Below are 26,773 nucleotides of genomic sequence, written 5' to 3'. Positions count from 1 at the left end.
GGGGCGGTCTACGGTCCGGGAGGGGCGGTCTACGGTCCGGGAGGGGCGGTCTACGGTCCGGGAGGGGCGGTCTACGAGCCGGGAGGGGCGGTCTACGAGCCGGGAGGGGCGGTCTACGGTCCGGGAGGGGCGGTCTACGGTCCGGGAGGGGCGGTCTACGAGCCGGTACAAAGCCTGACATGAATACGGGGGTCTGGAGCTACCAGAAGGGGCTGGCTTGGGGGTTATATACAGACTGGTGTCAATATTGCAGGTTAATTAGGGGTTTGGTTTGGGCTCCGGTTTGTAATATAGGTGTCTTGTCTGGGTCTGATGGTAATATAGGGGGCTGGGCTGGGGTTTCACTGTATTTAGAAGGGTCTGGTCTGATATTAAGAAATGCTTTTGGTCTGATTTCTTTATATAAGGGTCTGATGTTGATACAGTCATGGCCAAAAGTGTTGGCTCTTTTGAAATTGTTCCTAGAAAATTATTGCGATTCCCCATGTTTTGTTACACACAGGTTTATGTCCTTTGTGTGTATTGTAACAGCACAAAAACAATTCTGAGAAAAAAAAGGCAAATTGGACTGAATTTCACACAAAACCCCCAAAATTGGCCTGAGAAAATTGTAGGTAAACGTCTTTGTTTCAGTCATGAGATGCTCGTTCTGACTCACCTGAGTAACAGGTGTGGGCAATATGAAAATCACACCTGAAAGCGGATAAAAAGGGGAGAAGTTGCCTCAATCTTTGCATTGTGTGTCTCTCTGTGCCACACTAAGCATGGAGAACAGAAGGAGGGGAAGTGTTGTGAATTCTGTGGCAGAGCTCCCTCCTGTGGTCACAAGTGGTACTTCGGCTGATTCTCTCTGGGAGCTTCCGTTTGTGGAGGAAACTGGTACTGCTGCTTCTGAGTTTCCTCCCTCAGGTGATCTGGTGAGGTCGTTAGGTGCTTCTCTACTTAACCCCACCTAATGCTTTGATTCATGCTTCCTGTCAATGTTCCAGTGTTAGACTTGTGTTTCTCTGGATCATTCCTGTGGCCTGCTGCTCTGCATAGCTAAGTGCTTCTTTGCTATTTGTTGCTATTTTTTCTGTCCAGCTTGTCTATTTGTTTTGCTGGAAGCTCTGGGACGCAAAGGGTGTACCTCAGTGCCGTTAGTTCGGTACGGAGGGTCTTTTTTGCCCCTTTGCGTGGTTTTCTTTAGGGTTTTGTGTAGACCGCAAAGTTATCTTTCCTATCCTCGTTCTGTCTAGAATATCGGGCCTCACTTTGCTGAATCTATTTCATCCCTACGTTTGTCTTTTCATCTTACTCACAGTCATTATATGTGGGGGGCTGCGTTTTCCTTTGGGGTATTTCTCTGAGGCAAGGTAGGCTTATTTTTTCTATCTTCAGGCTAGTTAGTTTCTCAGGCTGTGCCGAGTTGCATAGGCAGAGTTAGGCGCAATTCACGGCTGCCTCTAGTTGTGTTTGGAGAGGATCAGGGATTGCGGTCTGCAGAGTTCCCACGTCTCAGAGCTCGTTCTATTATTTTGGGTTATTGTCAGATCACTGTATGTGCTCTGACCGCTATGTCCATTCTGGTACTGAATTACCTAATCATAACAGTACAGGAAGCCAAAAGTACTAATGATTCTCAATAGAGGGAAAAAAGAAGTTCTGAGACCATTTTTTTTTCTTGGCTTTGTGTTTTGTCTTTTTTTCCCCCTAGACATTTGGGTGGTTCAGTACACAGGTGTAGCGATGGACATTAGAAGTCTGTCTTCATTTGTGGATCAGTTGAGTACAAAAGATTCAAGACACTATTGATCAGAAATCTATGTTAGAACCAAGAATTCCTATTCCTGATTTGTTTTTTGGAGATAGAACTAAGTTTCTGAGTTTCAAAAATAATTGTAAGTTATTTCTGGCCTTGAAACCTCGTTCCTCTGGTAATCCAGTTCAACAGGTTTTGATTATTATTTCTTTTTTGCGCGGCGACCCTCAGGACTGGGCATTTTCTCTTGCGCCAGGAGATCCTGCATTGAGTAATATCAATGCGTTTTTCCTGGCGCTCGGATTGCTGTACGATGAACCTAATTCAGTGGATCAGGCAGAAAATAATTTGCTGGCTCTTTGTCAGGCTCAGGATGAGATAGAGGTATATTGCCAGAAATTTAGAAAATGGTCAGTGCTCACTCAATGGAATAAATCTGCGCTGGCAGCTATGTTCAGAAAGGGTCTCTCTGAAGCCCTTAAGGATGTCATGGTGGGATTTCCTATGCCTGCTGGTTTGAATGAGTCTATGTCTTTGGCCATTCAGATCGGTCGACGCTTGCGTGAGCGTAAATCTGTGCACCATTTGGCGGTATTACCTGAGCTTAAACCTGAGCCTATGCAGTGCGATAGGACTTTGACCAGAGTTGAACGGCAAGAACACAGACGTCTGAATGGGCTGTGTTTCTACTGTGGTGATTCCACTCATGCTATCTCTGATTGTCCTAAGTGCACTAAGCGGTCCGCTAGGTCTGCCGTCATTGGTACTGTACAGTCCAAATTCCTTCTGTCCATTACCTTGATATGCTCTTTGTCGTCGTTTTCTGTCATGGCGTTTGTGGATTCGGGCGCTGCCCTGAATCTGATGGATTTGGATTATGCTAAACGTTGTGGGTTTTTCTTGGAGCCTTTGCGGTGTCCTATTCCGTTGAGAGGAATTGATGTTACGCCTTTGGCCAAGAATAAGCCTCAGTACTGGACCCAGCTGACCATGTGCATGGCTCCTGCACATCAGGAGGTTATTCGCTTTCTGGTGTTGCATAATCTGCATGATGTGGTCGTGTTGGGGTTGCCATGGCTACAAGCCCATAATCCAGTATTAGATTGGAAATCCATGTCGGTGTCCAGCTGGGGTTGTCAGGGGGTACATGGTGATGTTCCATTTTTGTCAATTTCGTCATCCACCCCTTCTGAGGTTCCAGAGTTCTTGTCTGATTACCGGGATGTATTTGATGAGCCCAAGTCCGATGCCCTACCTCCGCATAGGGATTGTGATTGTGCTATCAATTTGATTCCTGGTGGTAAATTCCCAAAAGGTCGACTGTTTAATTTATCCGTGCCTGAGCACGCCGCTATGCGGAGTTATGTGAAGGAATCCCTGGAGAAGGGGCATATTCGCCCGTCATCGTTGCCATTAGGAGCAGGGTTCTTTTTTGTAGCCAAAAAGGATGGTTCGCTGAGACCTTGTATAGATTATCGCCTTCTTAATAAGATCACTGTTAAATTTCAGTACCCCTTGCCATTGTTATCTGATTTGTTTGCTCGGATTAAGGGGGCTAGTTGGTTCACCAAGATTGATCTTCGTGGTGCGTATAATCTGGTGCGAATCAGGCGAGGCGATGAATGGAAAACTGCATTTAATACGCCCGAGGGTCATTTTGAGTATCTCGTGATGCCGTTCGGACTTGCCAATGCTCCATCAGTGTTTCAGTCCTTTATGCATGACATCTTCCGAGAGTACCTGGATAAATTCCTGATTGTGTACTTGGATGACATTTTGATCTTCTCGGATGATTGGGAGTCTCATGTGAAACAGGTCAGAACGGTTTTTCAGGTCCTGCGTGCTAATTCTTTGTTTGTGAAGGGATCAAAGTGTCTCTTTGGTGTGCAGAAGGTTTCATTTTTGGGGTTCATCTTTTCCCCTTCTACTATCGAGATGGATCCTGTTAAGGTCCAAGCCATCCATGATTGGACTCAGCCGACATCTCTGAAAAGTCTGCAAAAGTTCCTGGGCTTTGCTAATTTTTATCGTCGCTTCATCTGCAATTTTTCTAGTATTGCCAAACCATTGACCGATTTGACCAAGAAGGGTGCTGATTTGGTCAATTGGTCTTCTGCTGCTGTGGAAGCTTTTCAAGAGTTGAAGCGTCGTTTTTCTTCTGCCCCTGTGTTGTGTCAACCTGATGTTTCTCTTCCGTTCCAGGTCGAGGTTGATGCTTCTGAGATTGGAGCAGGGGCTGTTTTGTCGCAGAGAGGTTCTGATTGTTCAGTGATGAAACCATGCGCTTTTTTTTCCAGGAAGTTTTCGCCTGCTGAGCGGAATTATGATGTGGGCAACCGAGAGTTGCTGGCCATGAAGTGGGCATTCGAGGAGTGGCGTCATTGGCTTGAAGGAGCTAAGCATCGCGTGGTGGTCTTGACTGATCATAAGAACTTGACTTATCTCGAGTCCGCCAAGCGTTTGAATCCTAGACAGGCTCGTTGGTCGCTGTTTTTCGCCCGTTTTGACTTTGTGATTTCGTACCTTCCGGGCTCTAAAAATGTGAAGGCGGATGCTCTGTCTAGGAGTTTTGTGCCCGACTCTCCGGGTTTATCTGAGCCGGCGGGTATCCTCAAGGAAGGAGTAATTGTGTCTGCCATCTCCCCTGATTTGCGGCGGGTGCTGCAAAAATTTCAGGCTAATAAACCTGATCGTTGTCCAGCGGAGAAACTGTTTGTCCCGGATAGGTGGACAAATAAAGTGATCTCTGAGGTTCATTGTTCGGTGTTGGCTGGTCATCCTGGAATCTTTGGTACCAGAGAGTTAGTGGCTAGATCCTTTTGGTGGCCGTCTCTGTCGCGGGATGTGCGTTCTTTTGTGCAGTCCTGTGGGATTTGTGCTCGGGCTAAGCCCTGCTGTTCTCATGCCAGTGGGTTGCTTTTGCCCTTGCCGGTCCCGAAGAGACCTTGGACACATATCTCTATGGATTTTATTTCAGATCTGCCCGTCTCTCAAAAGATGTCAGTCATTTGGGTGGTCTGTGATCGCTTTTCTAAGATGTTCCATCTGGTACCCTTGTCCAAGTTGCCTTCCTCCTCTGATTTGGTGCCATTGTTCTTCCAGCATGTGGTTCGTTTGCATGGCATTCCAGAGAATATTGTTTCTGACAGAGGTTCCCAGTTTGTTTCGAGGTTTTGGCGAGCCTTTTGTGGTAGGATGGGCATTGACTTGTCTTTTTCCTCGGCTTTTCATCCTCAGACTAATGGCCAGACCGAACAAACCAATCAGACCTTGGAAACCTATCTGAGATGCTTTGTTTCTGCCGATCAGGATGACTGGCTGTCCTTTTTGCCTTTGGCTGAGTTCGCCCTTAATAATCGGGCCAGCTCGGCTACCTTGGTTTCGCCATTTTTCTGCAATTCTGGGTTCCATCCTCGTTTCTCTTCAGGACAGGTTGAGTCTTCGGACTGTCCTGGTGTGGATACTGTGGTGGACAGGTTGCAGCAGATTTGGACTCATGTAGTGGACAATTTGACCTTGTCCCAGGAGAAGGCTCAACGTTTCGCTAATCGCAGACGCTGTGTGGGTCCCCGACTTCGTGTTGGGGATTTGGTTTGGTTATCTTCTCGTCATATTCCTATGAAGGTTTCCTCTCCTAAGTTTAAACCTCGTTTCATTGGTCCTTATAGGATTTCTGAGGTTATTAATCCTGTGTCTTTTCGTCTGACCCTCCCAGATTCTTTTTTCATACATAACGTCTTCCATAGGTCATTGTTGCGGAGATACGTGGCACCTATGGTTCCATCTGTTGACCCTCCTGCCCCGGTTTTGGTGGAGGGGGAATTGGAGTATATTGTGGAGAAGATTTTGGATTCTCGTGTTTCAAGACGGAAACTCCAGTATCTGGTTAAATGGAAGGGTTATGCTCAGGAGGATAATTCCTGGGTTTTTGCCTCTGATGTCCATGCTCCCGATCTTGTTCGTGCCTTTCATGTGGCTCATCCTGGTCGGCCTGGGGGCTCTGGTGAGGGTTCGGTGACCCCTCCTCAAGGGGGGGGTACTGTTGTGAATTCTGTGGCAGAGCTCCCTCCTGTGGTCACAAGTGGTACTTCGGCTGATTCTCTCTGGGAGCTTCCGTTTGTGGAGGAAACTGGTACTGCTGCTTCTGAGTTTCCTCCCTCAGGTGATCTGGTGAGGTCGTTAGGTGCTTCTCTACTTAACCCCACCTAATGCTTTGATTCATGCTTCCTGTCAATGTTCCAGTGTTGGACTTGTGTTTCTCTGGATCATTCCTGTGGCCTGCTGCTCTGCATAGCTAAGTGCTTCTTTGCTTTTTGTTGCTATTTTTTCTGTCCAGCTTGTCTATTTGTTTTGCTGGAAGCTCTGGGACGCAAAGGGTGTACCTCCGTGCCGTTAGTTCGGTACGGAGGGTCTTTTTTGCCCCTTTGCGTGGTTTTCTTTAGGGTTTTGTGTAGACCGCAAAGTTATCTTTCCTATCCTCGTTCTGTCTAGAATATCGGGCCTCACTTTGCTGAATCTATTTCATCCCTACGTTTGTCTTTTCATCTTACTCACAGTCATTATATGTGGGGGCTGCCTTTTCCTTTGGGGTATTTCTCTGAGGCAAGGTAGGCTTATTTTTTCTATCTTCAGGCTAGTTAGTTTCTCAGGCTGTGCCGAGTTGCATAGGTAGCGTTAGGCGCAATCCACGGCTGCCTCTAGTTGTGTTTGGAGAGGATCAGGGATTGCGGTCTGCAGAGTTCCCACGTCTCAGAGCTCGTTCTATTATTTTGGGTTATTGTCAGATCACTGTATGTGCTCTGACCTCCATGTCCATTGTGATACGGAATTGCCTTTCACAACAGGGAAGAGAACGGTCTGAGGACTTCAGAACCAAAATTGTTGAACAAAATGAACAATCTCAAGGTTACAAGTCCATCTCCAGGGATCTTGATATTCCTTTGACCACGGTGCGCAACATCATCAAAAAGTTTACAACCCATGGCACTGTAGCTAATCTCTCTGGACGTTGTAACGCAGGATAGTCCGGATGGTGGATACGCCCCAATCAAGATCCTAATAAATCCAAGTTGTTCTGCAGGCTCATCAGTGTCAGTGTGGACTGTCCATCCACATGTGAATGAAATGCTATGACAGGAGACCCAGGAGGACCCTACTGCTGACACAGAGACAGAAAAAAGCTGGACTGCAGTAAGCCAACATACTTCTGGGAAGGAGTCATGTGGACAGATTAGACCAAGGTAAAGCTTTTTGGTAACGCACATCATTCTTCTGTTTACCCAAAATGGAATGAGGCCTATAAAGAAAAGAACTCCATACCTACAGTCACGTATGGTGGAGGGTCACATTTTGTTTGGGGCTGTTTTGCTGCCTGTGGCACTAGGGAGGCCCTAACTGTGTACAAGACATCATTAAATCTGAAGATTACCGGAGGATATAATGGGTCACAATGTAGTCTCCAGTGTCGGAAAGCTGGGCTTGTATCCTAAGTCAGGGGCCACCAGCAGGACAATGGACTTCAAGAAGCCCCCAGAAACTGATGGAAGCAAAGCTCTGGAGAGCTCAGAAGTGTCAGCAACGAGTCCAGATATAAACCCCACTGATCACCTGTGGAGAGATCTCACAATCGATGTTGGGAGACGGCGAAATATGAGAGATCGGGAGCAGATTGTAAGAAGAATCGTCCAAGATCCCGGCTGAGAGGAGGAAGAAGCTCGTGATGGTTATAGGAAGTGATTGAGATCAGTTATTGATTCCAAAGGGTGCAACCAAATAATAAACTGAGGGTGCCGACAATTTGGGGGTTTTGTGTGAAATTCTGTCCAATTTACCTTTTTTTCTGTTATTTTTTGTGTTGTTCCAGTAGACACAATTGAAATAAACAGGCGTATAACAAAACATGGGGAATTGTAATATCTTTTGGGGGGAGAAATGCTTCATTTTCGGAAACAATTTGAAGGGTGCCAACACTTTCGTCCATGACCATGGATATGAGTCTACTTGAAGTCTGATGATATTATTGGGGTCTGGTGTTATATTGGTCTGTTCTGGGGTCTGTATACATTTAGGGTGTCTGATATTAAGAAATTAGTTTGGTCGGATGTTAATATTGGGTTTAAATATATTTAGGGCATTTAGAGTTTTCAATGATGATATTGCTATAGGGTTCTAATATATGTGAAGTCACTCCCTTTAATATAAAGCGCTCTCTCGTTTTTGAGATGTGACCACTCTCTGAATCTTTTTCTTACAGATTGATGGGATTGTTCTTACCGGCTTCCGACACCTGAATGTTAAAAGTCCAGAGACTGATGAAGACGACAAAAAGGAGAGCGGCTCAGCCGAATATGACGATGTTCAGAGCATGTAAGTCTGTCCTCCACCTGCACATCTAGGAGGTCAGATAATGCAGATGATCGCCAGTGATGAGATGAGGGGCGGCTTTTTCTAGGAATCCGTAAAGTTCAATGTCAGAAACTTCACACGTAATATCTTTTGTTCTAGCACTTATTCACCACAAAGGAATGCACACTGTACACAACGCAAACTGTCTGTAGTGAGCTCCCCCAAGTGGTGGCTGTATAAATCTGTATGTAGTGAGCTCCCCTAGTGGTGACTGTATAAATCTGTATGTAGTGAGGTCCCCCTAGTGGTGACTGTATAAATCTGTATATAGTGAGCTCCCCGTAGTGGTGACTGTATAAATCTGTATGCAGTGAGCTCCCCCTAGTGATGGCTTTATAATCTGTATGTAGTGAGCTCCTCCTAGTGGTGACTGTATAAATCTGTATGTAGTGAGCTCCCCCTAGTGGTGACTGTATATATCTGTATTTAGTGAGCTCCCCCAAGTGGTGACTGTATATATCTGTATATAGTGAGCTCCCCCAAGTGATGACTGTATAAATCTGTATGTAGTGAGCTCCCCCTAGTGGTGACTGTATAAATCTGTATGCAGTGAGCTCCCTTTAGTGGTGACTGTATAATCTGTCTGTAGTGAGCTCCCCCTAGTGATGGCTGTATAATCTGTATGTAGTGAGCTCCTCCTAGTGGTGACTGTATAAATCTGTATGTAGTGAGCTCCCCCTAGTGGTGACTGTATATATCTGTATTTAGTGAGCTCCCCCAAGTGGTGACTGTATATATCTGTATATAGTGAGCTCCCTCTAGTGGTGACTGTATAAATCTATAGGTAGTGAGCTCACCCAAGTGGTGACTGTATAAATCTATAGGTAGTGAGCTCACCCAAGTGGTGACTGTATATATCTGTATATAGTGAGCTCCCCCAAGTGATGACTATAAATCTGTATGTAGTGAGCTCCTCCTAGTGGTGACTGTATAAATCTGTATATAGTGAACTCCCTCTAGTGGTGACTGTATAAATCTGTATGTAGTGAGCTCCCCCAAGTGGTGAGTGTATATATCTGTATATAGTGAGCTCCCCCTAGTGGTGGCTGTATAAATCTGTATGTAGTGAGCTCCGTCTAGTGGTGACTGTATAAATCTGTATGTAGTGAGCTCCCCCTAGTGATGGCTGTATAAATCTGTATGTAGTGAGCTCCCTCTAGTGGTGGCTGTATAATCTGTATGTAGTGAGCTCCTCCTAGTGGTGACTGTATAAATCTGTATGTAGTGAGCTCCTCCTAGTGGTGACTGTATAAATCTGTATGTAGTGAGCTCCCCCAAGTGATGACTGTATAAATCTGTATGTAGTGAGCTCCCCCAAGTGGTGACTTTATATATCTGTATATAGTGAGCTCCCCCAAGTGGTGACTGTATAAATCTGTATGTAGTGAGCTCCGTCTAGTGGTGACTGTATAAATCTGTATGTAGTGAGCTCCCTCTAGTGGTGGCTGTATAATCTGTATGTAGTGAGCTCCCTCTAGTGGTGGCTGTATAATCTGTATGTAGTGAGCTCCCCCTAGTGGTGGCTGTATAAATCTGTATATAGTGAGCTCCCCCTAGTGGTGGCTGTATAAATCTGTATGTAGTGAGCTCCGTCTAGTGGTGACTGTATAAATCTGTATGTAGTGAGCTCCCTCTAGTGGTGGCTGTATAATCTGTATGTAGTGAGCTCCCCCAAGTGGTGACTGTATAAATCTGTATGTAGGGAGCTCCCCCTAGTGGTGACTGTATATATCTGCATGTAGTGAGCTTCCTCTAGTGGTGACTGTATAAATCTGTATGTAGTGAGCTCCCCCAAGTGGTGACTGTATAAATCTGTATGTAGTGAGCTCCCCCTAGTGATGGCTGTATAAATCTGTATGTAGTGAGCTCCCTCTAGTGGTGGCTGTATAATCTGTATGTAGTGACTTCCTCCTAGTGGTGACTGTATAAATCTGTATGTAGTGAGCTCCCCCAAGTGGTGACTGTATAAATCTGTATGTAGGGAGCTCCCCCTAGTGGTGACTGTATATATCTGCATGTAGTGAGCTCCCCCTAGTGGTGACTGTATAAATCTGTATGTAGTGAGCTCCGTCTAGTGGTGACTGTATAATCTGTATGTAGTGAGCTCCCCCAAGTGGTGACTGTATAAATCTGTATGCAGTGAGCTCCCTTTAGTGGTGACTGTATAATCTGTCTGTAGTGAGCTCCCCCTAGTGGTGGCTGTATAATCTGTATGTAGTGAGCTCCTCCTAGTGGTGACTGTATAAATCTGTATGTAGTGAGCTCCCCCTAGTGGTGACTGTATATATCTGTATTTAGTGAGCTCCCCCAAGTGGTGACTGTATATATCTGTATATAGTGAGCTCCCCCAAGTGATGACTGTATAAATCTATAGGTAGTGAGCTCACCCAAGTGGTGACTGTATATATCTGTATATAGTGAGCTCCCCCAAGTGATGACTATAAATCTGTATGTAGTGAGCTCCTCCTAGTGGTGACTGTATAAATCTGTATATAGTGAACTCCCTCTAGTGGTGACTGTATAAATCTGTATGTAGTGAGCTCCCCCAAGTGGTGAGTGTATATATCTGTATATAGTGAGCTCCCCCTAGTGGTGGCTGTATAAATCTGTATGTAGTGAGCTCCGTCTAGTGGTGACTGTATAAATCTGTATGCAGTGAGCTCCCCCTAGTGATGGCTGTATAAATCTGTATGTAGTGAGCTCCCTCTAGTGGTGGCTGTATAATCTGTATGTAGTGAGCTCCTCCTAGTGGTGACTGTATAAATCTGTATGTAGTGAGCTCCTCCTAGTGGTGACTGTATAAATCTGTATGTAGTGAGCTCCCCCAAGTGATGACTGTATAAATCTGTATGTAGTGAGCTCCCCCTAGTGGTGACTGTATAAATCTGTATGTAGTGAGCTCCCCCAAGTGGTGACTTTATATATCTGTATATAGTGAGCTCCCCCAAGTGGTGACTGTATAAATCTGTATGTAGTGAGCTCCCCCTAGTGGTGACTGTATATATCTGTATTTAGTGAGCTCCCCCAAGTGGTGACTGTATATATCTGTATATAGTGAGCTCCCCCAAGTGATGACTGTATAAATCTATAGGTAGTGAGCTCACCCAAGTGGTGACTGTATATATCTGTATATAGTGAGCTCCCCCAAGTGATGACTATAAATCTGTATGTAGTGAGCTCCTCCTAGTGGTGACTGTATAAATCTGTATATAGTGAACTCCCTCTAGTGGTGACTGTATAAATCTGTATGTAGTGAGCTCCCCCAAGTGGTGAGTGTATATATCTGTATATAGTGAGCTCCCCCTAGTGGTGGCTGTATAAATCTGTATGTAGTGAGCTCCGTCTAGTGGTGACTGTATAAATCTGTATGTAGTGAGCTCCCCCTAGTGATGGCTGTATAAATCTGTATGTAGTGAGCTCCCTCTAGTGGTGGCTGTATAATCTGTATGTAGTGAGCTCCTCCTAGTGGTGACTGTATAAATCTGTATGTAGTGAGCTCCTCCTAGTGGTGACTGTATAAATCTGTATGTAGTGAGCTCCCCCAAGTGATGACTGTATAAATCTGTATGTAGTGAGCTCCCCCAAGTGGTGACTTTATATATCTGTATATAGTGAGCTCCCCCAAGTGGTGACTGTATAAATCTGTATGTAGTGAGCTCCTCCTAGTGGTGACTGTATAAATCTGTATGTAGTGAGCTCCCCCTAGTGATGGCTGTATAAATCTGTATGTAGTGAGCTCCCTCTAGTGGTGGCTGTATAATCTGTATGTAGTGAGCTCCTCCTAGTGGTGATTGTATAAATCTGTATGTAGTGAGCTCCCCCTAGTGATGGCTGTATAAATCTGTATGTAGTGAGCTCCCTCTAGTGGTGGCTGTATAATCTGTATGTAGTGAGCTCCTCCTAGTGGTGACTGTATAAATCTGTATGTAGTGAGCTCCCCCAAGTGGTGACTGTATAAATCTGTATGTAGTGAGCTCCCCCAAGTGGTGACTGTATAAATCTGTATGTAGTGAGCTCCGTCTAGTGGTGACTGTATAAATCTGTATGTAGTGAGCTCCCTCTAGTGGTGGCTGTATAATCTGTATGTAGTGAGCTCCGTCTAGTGGTGACTGTATAAATCTGTATGTAGTGAGCTCCCTCTAGTGGTGGCTGTATAATCTGTATGTAGTGAGCTCCCCCTAGTGGTGGCTGTATAAATCTGTATATAGTGAGCTCCCCCTAGTGGTGGCTGTATAAATCTGTATGTAGTGAGCTCCGTCTAGTGGTGACTGTATAAATCTGTATGTAGTGAGCTCCCTCTAGTGGTGGCTGTATAATCTGTATGTAGTGAGCTCCCCCAAGTGGTGACTGTATAAATCTGTATGTAGGGAGCTCCCCCTAGTGGTGACTGTATATATCTGCATGTAGTGAGCTTCCTCTAGTGGTGACTGTATAAATCTGTATGTAGTGAGCTCCGTCTAGTGGTGACTGTATAATCTGTATGTAGTGAGCTCCCCCAAGTGGTGACTGTATAAATCTGTATGTAGTGAGCTCCCCCTAGTGATGGCTGTATAAATCTGTATGTAGTGAGCTCCCTCTAGTGGTGGCTGTATAATCTGTATGTAGTGAGCTCCTCCTAGTGGTGACTGTATAAATCTGTATGTAGTGAGCTCCCCCAAGTGGTGACTGTATAAATCTGTATGTAGGGAGCTCCCCCTAGTGGTGACTGTATATATCTGCATGTAGTGAGCTCCCCCTAGTGGTGACTGTATAAATCTGTATGTAGTGAGCTCCGTCTAGTGGTGACTGTATAATCTGTATGTAGTGAGCTCCCCCAAGTGGTGACTGTATAAATCTGTATGCAGTGAGCTCCCTTTAGTGGTGACTGTATAATCTGTCTGTAGTGAGCTCCCCCTAGTGGTGGCTGTATAATCTGTATGTAGTGAGCTCCTCCTAGTGGTGACTGTATAAATCTGTATGTAGTGAGCTCCCCCTAGTGGTGACTGTATATATCTGTATTTAGTGAGCTCCCCCAAGTGGTGACTGTATATATCTGTATATAGTGAGCTCCCCCAAGTGATGACTGTATAAATCTATAGGTAGTGAGCTCACCCAAGTGGTGACTGTATATATCTGTATATAGTGAGCTCCCCCAAGTGATGACTATAAATCTGTATGTAGTGAGCTCCTCCTAGTGGTGACTGTATAAATCTGTATATAGTGAACTCCCTCTAGTGGTGACTGTATAAATCTGTATGTAGTGAGCTCCCCCAAGTGGTGAGTGTATATATCTGTATATAGTGAGCTCCCCCTAGTGGTGGCTGTATAAATCTGTATGTAGTGAGCTCCGTCTAGTGGTGACTGTATAAATCTGTATGTAGTGAGCTCCCCCTAGTGATGGCTGTATAAATCTGTATGTAGTGAGCTCCCTCTAGTGGTGGCTGTATAATCTGTATGTAGTGAGCTCCTCCTAGTGGTGACTGTATAAATCTGTATGTAGTGAGCTCCTCCTAGTGGTGACTGTATAAATCTGTATGTAGTGAGCTCCCCCAAGTGATGACTGTATAAATCTGTATGTAGTGAGCTCCCCCAAGTGGTGACTTTATATATCTGTATATAGTGAGCTCCCCCAAGTGGTGACTGTATAAATCTGTATGTAGTGAGCTCCGTCTAGTGGTGACTGTATAAATCTGTATGTAGTGAGCTCCCTCTAGTGGTGGCTGTATAATCTGTATGTAGTGAGCTCCGTCTAGTGGTGACTGTATAAATCTGTATGTAGTGAGCTCCCTCTAGTGGTGGCTGTATAATCTGTATGTAGTGAGCTCCCCCTAGTGGTGGCTGTATAAATCTGTATATAGTGAGCTCCCCCTAGTGGTGGCTGTATAAATCTGTATGTAGTGAGCTCCGTCTAGTGGTGACTGTATAAATCTGTATGTAGTGAGCTCCCTCTAGTGGTGGCTGTATAATCTGTATGTAGTGAGCTCCCCCAAGTGGTGACTGTATAAATCTGTATGTAGGGAGCTCCCCCTAGTGGTGACTGTATATATCTGCATGTAGTGAGCTTCCTCTAGTGGTGACTGTATAAATCTGTATGTAGTGAGCTCCGTCTAGTGGTGACTGTATAATCTGTATGTAGTGAGCTCCCCCAAGTGGTGACTGTATAAATCTGTATGTAGTGAGCTCCCCCTAGTGATGGCTGTATAAATCTGTATGTAGTGAGCTCCCTCTAGTGGTGGCTGTATAATCTGTATGTAGTGAGCTCCTCCTAGTGGTGACTGTATAAATCTGTATGTAGTGAGCTCCCCCAAGTGGTGACTGTATAAATCTGTATGTAGGGAGCTCCCCCTAGTGGTGACTGTATATATCTGCATGTAGTGAGCTCCCCCTAGTGGTGACTGTATAAATCTGTATGCAGTGAGCTCCGTCTAGTGGTGACTGTATAATCTGTATGTAGTGAGCTCCCCCTAGTGGTGACTGTATAAATCTATATGTAGTGAGCTCCCCCAAGTGGTGACTGTATAAATCTGTATGTAGGGAGCTCCCCCTAGTGGTGACTGTATAAATCTGTATGTAGTGAGCTCCTCCTAGTGGTGACTGTATAAATCTGTATGTAGTGAGCTCCCTCTAGTGGTGACTGTATAAATCTGTATGTAGTGAGCTCCGTCTAGTGGTGGCTGTATAATCTGTATGTAGTGAGCTCCCCCAAGTGGTGACTGTATAAATCTGTATGTAGGGAGCTCCCCCTAGTGGTGACTGTATAAATCTGTATGTAGTGTGCTCCCTCTAGTGGTGACTGTATAAATCTGTATGTAGTGAGCTCCGTCTAGTGGTGGCTGTATAATCTGTATGTAGTGAGCTCCCCCAAGTGGTGACTGTATAAATCTGTATGTAGGGAGCTCCCCCTAGTGGTGACTGTATAAATCTGTATGTAGTGAGCTCCCTCTAGTGGTGGCTGTATAATCTGTATGTAGTGAGCTCCCCCAAGTGGTGACTGTATAAATCTGTATGTAGGGAGCTCCCCCTAGTGGTGACTGTATATATCTGCATGTAGTGAGCTTCCTCTAGTGGTGACTGTATAAATCTGTATGTAGTGATCTCCCCCTAGTCGTGACTGTATAAATCTGTATGCAGTGAGCTCCGTCTAGTGGTGACTGTATAAATCTGTATATAGTGAGCTCCCCCAAGTGGTGACTGTATATATCTGCATGTAGTGAGCTCCCCCTAATGGTGACTGTATAAATCTGTATGTAGTGTGCTCCCTCTAGTGGTGACTGTATAAATCTGTATGTAGTGAGCTCCGTCTAGTGGTGACTGTATAATCTGTATGTAGTGAGCTCCCCCTAGTGGTGACTGTATAAATCTATATGTAGTGAGCTCCCCCAAGTGGTGACTGTATAAATCTGTATGTAGGGAGCTCCCCCTAGTGGTGGCTGTATAAATCTGTATGTAGTGAGCTCCCTCTAGTGGTGGCTGTATAATCTGTATGTAGTGAGCTCCCCCAAGTGGTGACTGTATAAATCTGTATGTAGGGAGCTCCCCCTAGTGGTGACTGTATATATCTGCATGTAGTGAGCTTCCTCTAGTGGTGACTGTATAAATCTGTATGTAGTGATCTCCCCCTAGTGGTGACTGTATAAATCTGTATGCAGTGAGCTCCGTCTAGTGGTGACTGTATAAATCTGTATATAGTGAGCTCCCCCAAGTGGTGACTGTATATATCTGCATGTAGTGAGCTCCCCCTAATGGTGACTGTATAAATCTGTATGTAGTGAGCTCCCTCTAGTGGTGAGTGTATAAATCTGTATGTAGTGAGCTCCGTCTAGTGGTGACTGTATAATCTGTATGTAGTGAGCTCCCCCAAGTGGTGACTGTATAAATCTGTATGTAGGGAGCTCCCCCTAGTGGTGACTGTATATATCTGCATGTAGTGAGCTCCCCCTAGTGGTGACTGTATAAATCTGTATGCAGTGAGCTCCGTCTAGTGGTGACTGTATAATCTGTATGTAGTGAGCTCCCCCAAGTGGTGACTGTATAAATCTGTATGTAGGGAGCTCCCCCTAGTGGTGGCTGTATAAATATGTATGTAGTGAGCTCCCTCTAGTGATGGCTGTATAATCTGTATGTAGTGAGCTCCCCCAAGTGGTGACTGTATAAATCTGTATGTAGGGAGCTCCCCCTAGTGGTGACTGTATATATCTGCATGTAGTGAGCTTCCTCTAGTGGTGACTGTATAAATCTGCATGTAGTGAGCTCCCCCTAATGGTGACTGTATAAATCTGTATGTAGTGAGCTCCCTCTAGTGATGGCTGTATAAATCAGAATGTCTTGAGCTACCTTAGTGGCAGCTGTATGAATCTGTATGTAGTGTGCCCCCCCCCCCCCCCCCCATTGGCACCTGTATGAATCTGTATGTAGTGAGCTCCCCCTAGTGGTGACTATATGAATCTGTATGTAGTGAGCTCCCCTAGTGGTGACTGTATGAATCTGTATGTGGTGAGCTCCCCCTAGTGGTGACTGTATAAATCTGTATGTAGTGAGCTCCCCCTAGTGGTGACTGTATAAATCTGTATGTAGTGAGCTCCCCTAATGGTGACTGTATAAATCTGCATGTAGTGAGCTCCCCCTAGAAAAAACTGTATAAATCTGCATATAGTGAGCTCCCCCTAGAAATGGCTGTATAAATCTGTATGTAGTGAGCTCCCCCTAGTGGTGGCTGTGTAAATCTGTATGTAGTGAGCTCCCACTAGTGGTGTCTATATAATATTGAATTCAATGGGATGCAAGACCACACCTTCTGGGGGTCCAAACAGTTGCCAAAACAGCTCAAATTAAGGCAGACACTAGGAAAAGTGGCATCAGTTGACTTATCAATTGCCCTATAAATAAATCATTTGAAAAAAAAATTGTGGGGTTTCCCTGTATTTTTGATAACCAGCCAGGCAAAGCTGACAGCTGCGGACTTCAACCCTCAGTTGTCAGGTTAGCAAGGCTGTTATTAAAAATAAAGGGGTCCCCACTCTATTTTTTTAATTATTGAAATAAATAATTAAAAAAACTGTGTGGTGTCTCTCCCCCCGTTTTTGACAACCAGCCAAGCTAAAGCTGGGGGCTGGTATTCTCAAGCTGGTAAGGGGCCACGGATATTCCCCCCCCAGTCTAAAAATAGCAGCCCGCAGTCAACAAAAATGGTACATCTTTTAGATACCCAAATTCTGGTGCTGTGCCTGGCTCCTCTCACTTGCGTTCATATTTGTGGGGTTGATGTCACCTTTGTATTGTCTGGTGACATCAAGCCCACGGATTAGTAATAAAGAGGCGTCTATAAGACACCTATCCATTACTAATCCTATAGTTATATTGTAAATGAACACACTCCCAGAATAAAGTCCTTTTAATTGAAATAATAACTGACTCCTTTAATGAAGCTAAAGTAAACCATACTCGTGTCAACGCACAGTCCACAAAAGCCACGGTCTCCTGTAACAGAATTAAAATAATAAGCAACAATATTCCTTACCTGTCTGCCGAGAAAATAATAATCCATTTGTCCCGTGATGGGTTGTGGACAGGTGTCTTTGGTACTGATAACAAGTTCACACAGGAGCCATTACTACAGGTAATGAGTGGAGGACAGAGGAACCTCTTAAAGAAGAATTTACAGGTCTGTGACAGCCAGAAATCTTGCATGTTTTTAGGTGACCAAATGCTTATTTTCCACCATAATTTGCAAAATAAATTTTCCATATCAGACAAGGTGATTTTCTGGATTTGTTTTCTCATTTTAACTCTCGTAGTTGTGGTCTACCTATGATATCAGTTACAGGCCTCTCTCATCTTTACAAGTGGGAGAACTTGCACAATTGGTGGCTGACTACATCCTTTTTTCCCCACTGAATATCGGACACTATAGTGACATATAATCTTTATTATCACAGCGTCAACAAGACGCACAGTGTATAGAAAATCCAATTCTGAAATGACAAAGACTCGATAAATCAATAATCCATTATTCCCCCCAAAAATCAAGAAAAACCGACATAAGCGTATAAGGAGAGAAAATGACAGAGTTCCAAGAAAGACTCCCACATTCCGGAAGTCCAATTTTGTAGGCTATTCACTGTGTGCAGAATTATTAGGCAAGTTGTATTTCAGAGGATTATTTTTATTATTGATCAACAACTATGTTCTCAATCAACCCAAAAGACTCATAAATATCAAAGCTTAATATTTTTGGAAGTTGGAGTGGTTTTTTTTTAGATTTGGCTCTTAGGAGGATATCTGTTTGTGCAGGTAACTATTACTGTGCAGAATTATTAGGCAACTTAAACAAGTGAGATGGGAATATATTTGGTTTTTATTATTTTCACCGGGTAAACCAATATAACTGCACAAAATATAGAAATAAACATTTCTGACATGCAAAAACAAAACTCCCCAAAATGAGTGCCCAATATAGCCCCCTTTCTTTCTGATGACACTCGGCAGCCTCCATCCATAGATTCTGTCAGTTGCTTGATCTGTTTACGACCAACATTGGTGCAGCGGCCACCACAGCCTCCAGACACTGTTCCGAGAGGTGGACTGTTCTCCCTCCCTGTAGATCTCACAGGTTCTCTATGGGGTTCAGATCAGGTGAACAAACCGCTGCACGGCCAGCTCTACCCTCACCTACTGTATCCTCACCCATTCCTTGTAGATTGTGAGCCCTCGCGGGCAGGGTCCTCTCTCCTCCTGTACCAGTTGTGACTTGTATTTTTCAAGATTATTGTACTTGTTTTATTATGTATACCCCTCCTCACATGTAAAGCGCCATGGAATAAATGGCGCTATAATAATAAATAATAATAATAATAATAATAACAAGGGGGCCAGGTCATTATTTTTTCTTCTTTGAGACCTTTACTGGCCAGCCACGCTCTGGAGTAGTTGGAGGCATGTGATGGAGCATTGTCCTGCATGAAAATCATGTTTTTCTTGAACTATACCGACTTCTTCCTGTACCACTGCTTGAAGAAGTCTTCCAGAAACTGGCAGTAGATCTGGGAGTTGAGCTTCACTCCATCCTCAACCCGAAAAGGTCCCACAAGTTCATCTTTGATGATCCCAGCCCATACCAGTCCCCACCTCCACCTTGCTGGCGTCTGAGTCGGAGTGGAGCTCTCTGCCCTTTACTGATCCGGCCTCTGGCCCATCAAGAGTCACTCTCATTTCATCAGTCCATAAAACCTTTGAAAAGTCAGTCTTCAGATATTTCTTGGCCCAGTCTTGACGTTTTATCTGATGTTTCTTGGTCACAGGTGGTCGTTTTTCAGCCTTCCTTACCTTGGCCATGTCCCTGAGTATTGCACACCTTGTGCTTTTTGTTACTCCAGTAACATTGCAGCTCTGAAATATAGCACAACTGGTGGCAAATGGCATCTTGGCAGCTTCACGCTTGATTTTCCTCAATTCATGGGCAGTTATTTGGCGCCTTTAGTTGCCTAATAATTAAGCACACCTTATATAGGGTTTTGATGTCATTAGACAACACCCCTCCTCATTACAGAGATGCACATCACCTGATTTATTTACTTGGTAGTTGGCTCTCAAGCCTGAACAGCTTGGAGTAGGACAACATGTATAAAAAGGATCATGTGATCAAAATACAATTTGCCTAATAATTCCGCACACAGTGTAGTCTATTGGACAACAGATGGGTACAGACAGCGCTATATGTAAGCTTCTTCAAAGAGATGAAGATCGTTGTTATGATCCAGACCGGATTTTGAATCCTGTCTTCCCTTTTCCCAGTCTGATCATGTCAGGGGTTAACTTTTCTCAGCCTCAGTCTTGTTTCAGGTTTTGCTATTTATCTCTGTTGCATCCTGCAGGCGGTGTCAGTTATAGTTCTGCCTATGGCCTGTGTTGCTGACTCTGGTATACCCTGACTTGTCCTGCTGCGTTAGCTGCCTAAACCTGCGTCTGTTTTCCTCATTCCCTGTCTTGACTCAGTATATCCCTTTTATGTGTTTACTCCCTGGTTTTGACTTGGCTTGTAACCTGACCTCCTTCCGTCTTCTGTCTTTGGCTTATCTGCTTCTGACTGTTACTGACCTCTTGGCTTGTCTCTGACTCTGTGTTTAGTTTATTCCCTTGTTACTGCGCTACTGACTATATGTACCCGGCTTGTTTTACTTTCCTGCTGCCACCTAGACTTAGCCTGCTGCACGACAGGCCTGCTTTGTCAAGGTGCAGCCCTTCTTCCACTCTATAGCCATCTAGTGGAGCTTGCAACTATCTGCTTTGCAGTAGCGTGACATTATAACTGACCACTGACAGTTTTTTTTCTTTGCTTCGCTCCTTATGGATCCACTGCACACTTTTGCGGGTCAGATGTCAAAATGCAGGATTTGTCAGTGGAGCGTGGGGCTCTTGTTTCCTCTCACAATCAACTCCAGCAGGAGCTAACTGAAACTGTTGAATCTTTTCAGGGTTCCATGACTAAATCAGCTGATGGGCAATCTAATACCACTGATGTTTCCTTACACTCTCCTGAACCTACAGTCCACCTCGCTGATACTTTCTATGGAGAGAAGGAGAAGTTTGTTAAATTCAGAGAGAGTTGTAAGCTCCATTTTTCCCTCAGACCCAAATCCTCAGGAGAGGAGATGAGAGTCAAATGGTGGGGATAATTATTTCTTTCCTCTAACCTGGGCTTTTTCTTTACTTGCTACTGCCCCTGAACGTACAGTACAGACCAAAAGTTTGGACACACCTTCTCATTTAAAGATTTTTCTGTATTTTCATGACTATGAAAATTGTACATTCACACTGAAGACATCAAAACTATGCATTAACACATGTGGAATTATATACTTAACAAAAAAGTGTGAAACAACTGAAATTATGTTTTATATTCTAAGTTCTTCAAAGTAGCCACCTTTTGCTTTGATGACTGCTTTGCACACTCTTGGCATTCTCTTGATGAGCTCCAAGAGGTAGTCACCGGGAATAGTTTTCTAACAATCTTGAAGGAGTTCCCAGAGATGCTTAGCACTTGTTGGCCCTTTTGCCTTCACTCTGCGGTCCAGCTCACCCCAAACCATCTCGATTGGGTTCAGGTCTGGTGACTGTGGAGGCCAGGTCATCTGGCGTAGCGCCCCATCACTCTCCTTCTTGGTCAAACAGCCTGGAGGTGTGTTTGGGGTCATTGTCCTGTTGAAAAATAAATGATGGTCCAACTAAAAGCAAACCGGATGGAATAGCATGCCGCTGCAAGATGCTGTGGTAGCCATGCTGGTTCAGTATGCCTTCAATTTTGAATAAACCCCCAACAATGTCACCAGCAAAGCCCCCCCACACCATCACACCTCCTCCTCCATGCTTCACGGTTGGAACCAGGCATGTAGAGTCCATCCGTTCACCTTTTCTGCGTCGCACAAAGACACGGTGGTTGGAACCAAAGATCTCAAATTTGGACTCATCAGACCAAAGCACAGATTTCCACTGGTCTAATGTCCATTCCTTGTGTTCTTTAGCCCAAACAGGTCTCTTCTGCTTGTTGCCTGTCCTTAGCAGTGGTTTCCTAGCAGCTATTTTACCATGAAGGCCTGCTGCACAAAGTCTCCTCTTAACAGTTGTTGTAGAGACGTGTCTGCTGCTAGAACTCTGTGTGGCATTGACCTGGTCTCTAATCTGAGCTGCTGTTAACCTGCCATTTCTGAGGCTGGTGACTCGGATAAACTTATCCTCAGAAGCAGAGGTGACTCTTGGTCTTCCTTTCCTGGGGCGGTCCTCATGTGAGACAGTTTATTTGTAGCGCTTGATGGTTTTTGCCACTGCACTTGGGGACACTTTCAAAGTTTTCCCAATTTTTCAGATTGACTGACCTTAATTTCTTAAAGTAATGATGGCCACTCGTTTTTCTTTACTTAGCTGCTTTTTTCTTGCCATAATACAAATTCAAACAGTCTATTCAGTAGGACTATCAGCTGTGTATCCACCAGACTTCTGCTCAACACAACTGATGGTCCTAACCCCATTTATAAGGCAAGAAATCCCACTTATTAAACCTGACAGGGCACACCTGGGAAGAGAAAACCATTCCCGGTGACTACCTCTTGAATCTCATCAAGAGAATGCCAAGAATGTGCAAAGCAGTCATCAAAGCAAAAGGTGGCTACTTTGAAGAACCTAGAATAGAAGACATAATTTCAGTTTTTTTTTTGGGCACTCAGGAAGGATATAATGGAACTAGAGAGAGTACAAAGGAGGGCAACAAAATTAATAAAGGGGATGGGAGAACTACAATACCTAGATAGATTAGCAAAATTAGGATTATTTAGTCTAGAAAAAAGACGACTGAGGGGCGATCTAATAACCGTGTATAAGTATATAAGGGGACAATACAAATATCTCGCTGAGGATCTGTTTATACCAAGGACGGTGACGGGCACAAGGGGGCATTCTTTGCGTCTGGAGGAGAGAAGGTTTTTCCACCAACATAGAAGAGGATTCTTTACTGTTAGGGCGGTGAGAATCTGGAATTACTTGCCTGAGGAGGTGGTGATGGCGAACTCAGTCGAGGGGTTCAAGAGAGGCCTGGATGTCTTCCTGGAGCAGAACAATATTGTATCATACAATTATTAGGTTCTGTAGAAGGACGTAGATCTGGGGATTTATTATGATGAATATAGGCTGAACTGGATGGACAAATGTCTTTTTTTGGCCTTACTAACTATGTTACTAGTTGTTTCCACTTTTTTGTTAAGTATATAATTCCACATGTGTTAATTCATAGTTTTGATGCTTTGAGTGTGAATGTACAATTTTCATAGTCCTGAAAATACAGAAAAATCTTTAAATGAGAAGGTGTGTCCAAACTTTTGGTCTGTACTGTATGTCTGTGGATAGGTTCTTTTAGGCTTTAGGACTGATTTGTGATGAACCACACCTGGTCAGGGTGGCAGAGGACATGATCATGGGTCTCTCCCAGAGCAAACTCACTGCTGAACGGTATTTTTCTTAGTTTAGACAGTGGTCTACGGATGTGTTTTGGGATGACTGTGCTCTGAGATGCCAGTTCAGGAGAGGACTTTCGTATCATCTCAAGGATGCGCTGGCCCTCCATCCGCCACCCAGTTCCCTGAAGGACTCCATGACCCAGTCCATTCGTATGGACCGGAGGTTACTGGAAAGAGGGATTATCCAGCGTGAGATTCCTGTATTGCCTGCTAAGTCTGAGGTGATGCCATTCACGGAGACCATAGAGGTTGGTGCCACCAACTCCAAGGAGAAAGAGAGGAAGCGACAACGTGATGGGAAAATTATGCTTTTATTGTGGAGATTCGGGACATTGGAAGAAGGACTGCCCTTCTTGTCCATCGATTAGCAAGTTTCCGAGTCAGGGTGATTGTCGAGGAGGTCACCCAGACTCTCAGGTACCATTTTCATCATTTCAAAAAGTTTTGTTAGAGATGGAACTGTGTTATGGGACAGTTAGGCTAGAGACTCCCATCCATATCATTGCAATTGATGAGACACCGTTGGCTCAAAATTTTATTACATTTTTCTCTGAGGAGTTCCTTCTCAAGGTGGGTTCCTTGCTCCAGGAACAAATCTCATGTTATGTTATGAATAATCTTCCTGCAGGACTGGTGTTGGGGTTCCCCTGGTTACAGAGGCATAATCCTGTTATAGACTGGGAATCTCGTGATATTGTTAAATGGGGTCCTAATTGCTCCAATGGTTGTCCTTCTGCTGTTTTTGTGTTTGCCGTTAATCTGGAGGGTATTCCAGAGTACCTAAAAGATTTTGGGGACGTGTTCTCCAAAAATGAGGCTGCGGTCTTGCTACCACATCGTCCGTATGATTGTACAATTAATCTTTTCCCGGGTTCTAAATTGCCCAAAGCCCGTTTGTACAATCTTTCTGGCTCGGAACGTACCGCTATGAAAAACTATATCTGTGATAGTCTACGCAAAGGTCACATCCGTCCCTCTGTCTCACCTGTGGCCGCGGGATTATTTTTCGTTAAGGCAAAAGATGGTGGTTTACGCTCTTGCCTCGATTTCCGGGAACTAAATCAAATTACAGTGAGAAATACCTACCCTCTCCCACTCATTCCTGATCTCTATAACCAACTGTCTGTGGTAAGTGGTTTTCCAAACTTGATCTCAGGGGAGCATATAACCTTATCCGCATTTGGGAAAGGGACTAGTGGAAAACGGCATTTCTCACCTCCGAGGGTTTGTTTGAGAACTTGGTCATGCCCTTCAGTCTCACGAACGCGCCCGCGGTGTTTCAGAACTTCATGAATGATGTTTTTTCTGATTTTATCGGGCACTTTATGGTTGTATACCTGGACGATATCCTTGTTTTCTCTCCTGACAAGGAATCCCACATTGGTCATTTACGTGCTGTTCTTCACTGGTTACGGGGAAATTCTCTGTTTGCTAAACCAGAGAAATGTTTGTTTTGTGTCCAGGAGCTTTCCTTTCTGGCGATCATCCTTTCTGTGAATGGGTTTCGGATGGATCCCGGAATGGTACAGGCCATTGTTGATTGGGTGCAACCCAGAGACCTCAAGGGTCTGCAGCATTTTCTGGGTTTCGCCAATTATTATAAAAAATTCATCAAGGAATTTTCTCAGGTTGTCAAGCCTCTCACCGATCTCACTCGCAAGGGGGCTGATCTCAAAGTTTGGTCACCCTTGGCGGTTGAAGGATTTACTACATTAAAGATGTGTTTTATGTCTGCTCCTGTATTGGTTGAGCCCGATCCATCTGAACCGTTCATTGTAGAGGTGGACGCATCAAAGGTGGGAGTAGGGGCGGTGTTGTCTCAGGGACCCGCTACTTTGACCAATTTCAGACCACATGCTTTTTTCTCCAGGAAGTTTTCTTCTGCGGAGAGGAATTATGATGTTGGTAACCGGGAGTTATTGGCCATAAAATTGGCTTTTGAAGAATGGAGGCATTTTTTTAGAGGGGGCGGTTCATCGGATCACGGTGATTACGGACCACAAGAACTTCTCTTACATGGAGTCTGCTAAGCAGTTAACTCCTAGGCTAGCGAGGTGGTCGTTTTTTTTTCTCGTTTTAATTTTTCTATCACCTTTCGGCTTGGTTCCAAGAATGTCGCCCCCCCCGAACCTCCTTCCTCCATTCTTCAGCACGGGGTGGTTGTTGCGGGGGTATCCTCTGAATTGGAGCGTGAAATTCCGGAGGCTCAGTCTCTTGCTCCTCCCTCTTTGCCTGATAATAAGCTCTTTGTCCCAGTTCAGTACCAGTTGAGGGTTCTCCGGGAGTTCCACGATTCTGCTCTCAGTAGACACCCGGGGATCTCAGCCACCCGGAAAGCCATTGATAGGCTGTTTTAGTGGTCCTTCATGACCTCTATATCACTGTGTTTGTGTCTTCTTGTGATACCTGTGCCCGTGCTAAGAGCTCCCATAACCGTCCAGCTGGGGAATTGGTGCCATTGCCAATTCCGGATAGACCTTGGACTCATTTGTCCATGGATTTTATCACTGACCTCCCTCCTTCCAATGGCAAAATGGTAATCTGGGTGGTGGTTGACAGATTCAGTAAACGGGCGCATTTTGTACCTCTGGCAGGATTGCCTAATGCAATAACACTATCTAAGTTGTTTGTTGAGCACGTTGTGCGGCTGCATGGTGTGCCTTTGAGTGTGGTTTCTGATAGAGGGGTACAATTTGTGTCCAAATTTTGGAGGGCATTTTGTAAAAAATTGCATGTTTGCTTGACCTTCTCCTCTGCCTACCATCCCGAGACTAACGGTCTGACGGAGAGAACCAATCAGTCACTTGAACAGATTTTGCGGTATCTTGCTACGTCTCAGCAGGATGATTGGTGTTCTTTATTGCCAGTGGCTGAGTTTGCATTTAACAACCGGATTAACCAGTCCACAGGCACCTCTCTGTTCTTTTGTAACTATGGTTTTCACCCCCATTTTGGCAAATTTTCCAGGTTGGGTTCAGGATGTCCAGGGGCTGATACGACAGTGCAACCATTGGGGGGGGGGGGGGAGGGGTCCAGAAGAACATTGGGGAGGCTCAGGGCAAACATAAACATTTTGCTGACAAGCGATGGTCGGTAGGACCTATATTCCTGGTAAGAGATCAAGTGTGGTTGTCTACTAAGAACATTTGTCTGAAAGTTCCTTCTGCTAAGCTAGGTCCCAGGTTTATTGGTCCTTACGAGATCATTGAGGTTGTCAATCCAGTTGCCTTTCGCTTACGCCTTCCTCCGATGCTTCGGATCCCCAATGTGTTCCATAAGTTCCTTCTTAAGTCATTTGTACCTTCCTCTGCTGGGTCTCTGTCACGATTCCCGGGGAGGATACCTTTATCATCCCCGCCGCTCTCACCTATTTGACATGAACCGGGGTTGTTTGGTTGCCCCTGGTTCTTTCTGAAGGGGATTTATTTATATCCCACTTCCCAGTTCAAGTTTGGAACTTGCAGCTTTCTGGCACCCCCTTACCCCCATGTCAGTCTCGGTAATGCTAGGGCAATATAACTACTCCCACTGAGGCGGGAACAATAATTATCAACGCTGTCCGTCGCTACAAAGCCTCCTACACGCACAGGACAACTCCGCTGCCACCAGCTCCGATTTCTTAATTATTAACAGGTCTGGAGCCAAC

At 44.8% G+C, this 26,773-nt stretch overlaps 1 protein-coding gene across 6 annotated transcripts in view; it reads left to right on the top strand.

Moving 5' to 3' along the window:
* Positions 1–26,773, top strand: part of ARAP1 (ArfGAP with RhoGAP domain, ankyrin repeat and PH domain 1) — a 340,068-nt gene that overhangs the window by 113,938 nt on the left and 199,357 nt on the right. For all 6 annotated transcript variants that reach the window (XM_069759494.1, XM_069759491.1, XM_069759495.1 and 3 more), the window contains exon 5: positions 7,995–8,107. In XM_069759494.1, the coding sequence (XP_069615595.1) occupies positions 7,995–8,107 (113 nt within the window). The remainder of the gene's footprint in view (positions 1–7,994; positions 8,108–26,773) is intronic.

The sequence above is a fragment of the Ranitomeya imitator genome, chromosome 3, assembly GCF_032444005.1.
Source record: "Ranitomeya imitator isolate aRanImi1 chromosome 3, aRanImi1.pri, whole genome shotgun sequence".
NCBI classification, from domain to species: Eukaryota; Metazoa; Chordata; class Amphibia; order Anura; family Dendrobatidae; genus Ranitomeya; species Ranitomeya imitator.
This window is presented reverse-complemented; position numbering and strand designations above follow the sequence as displayed.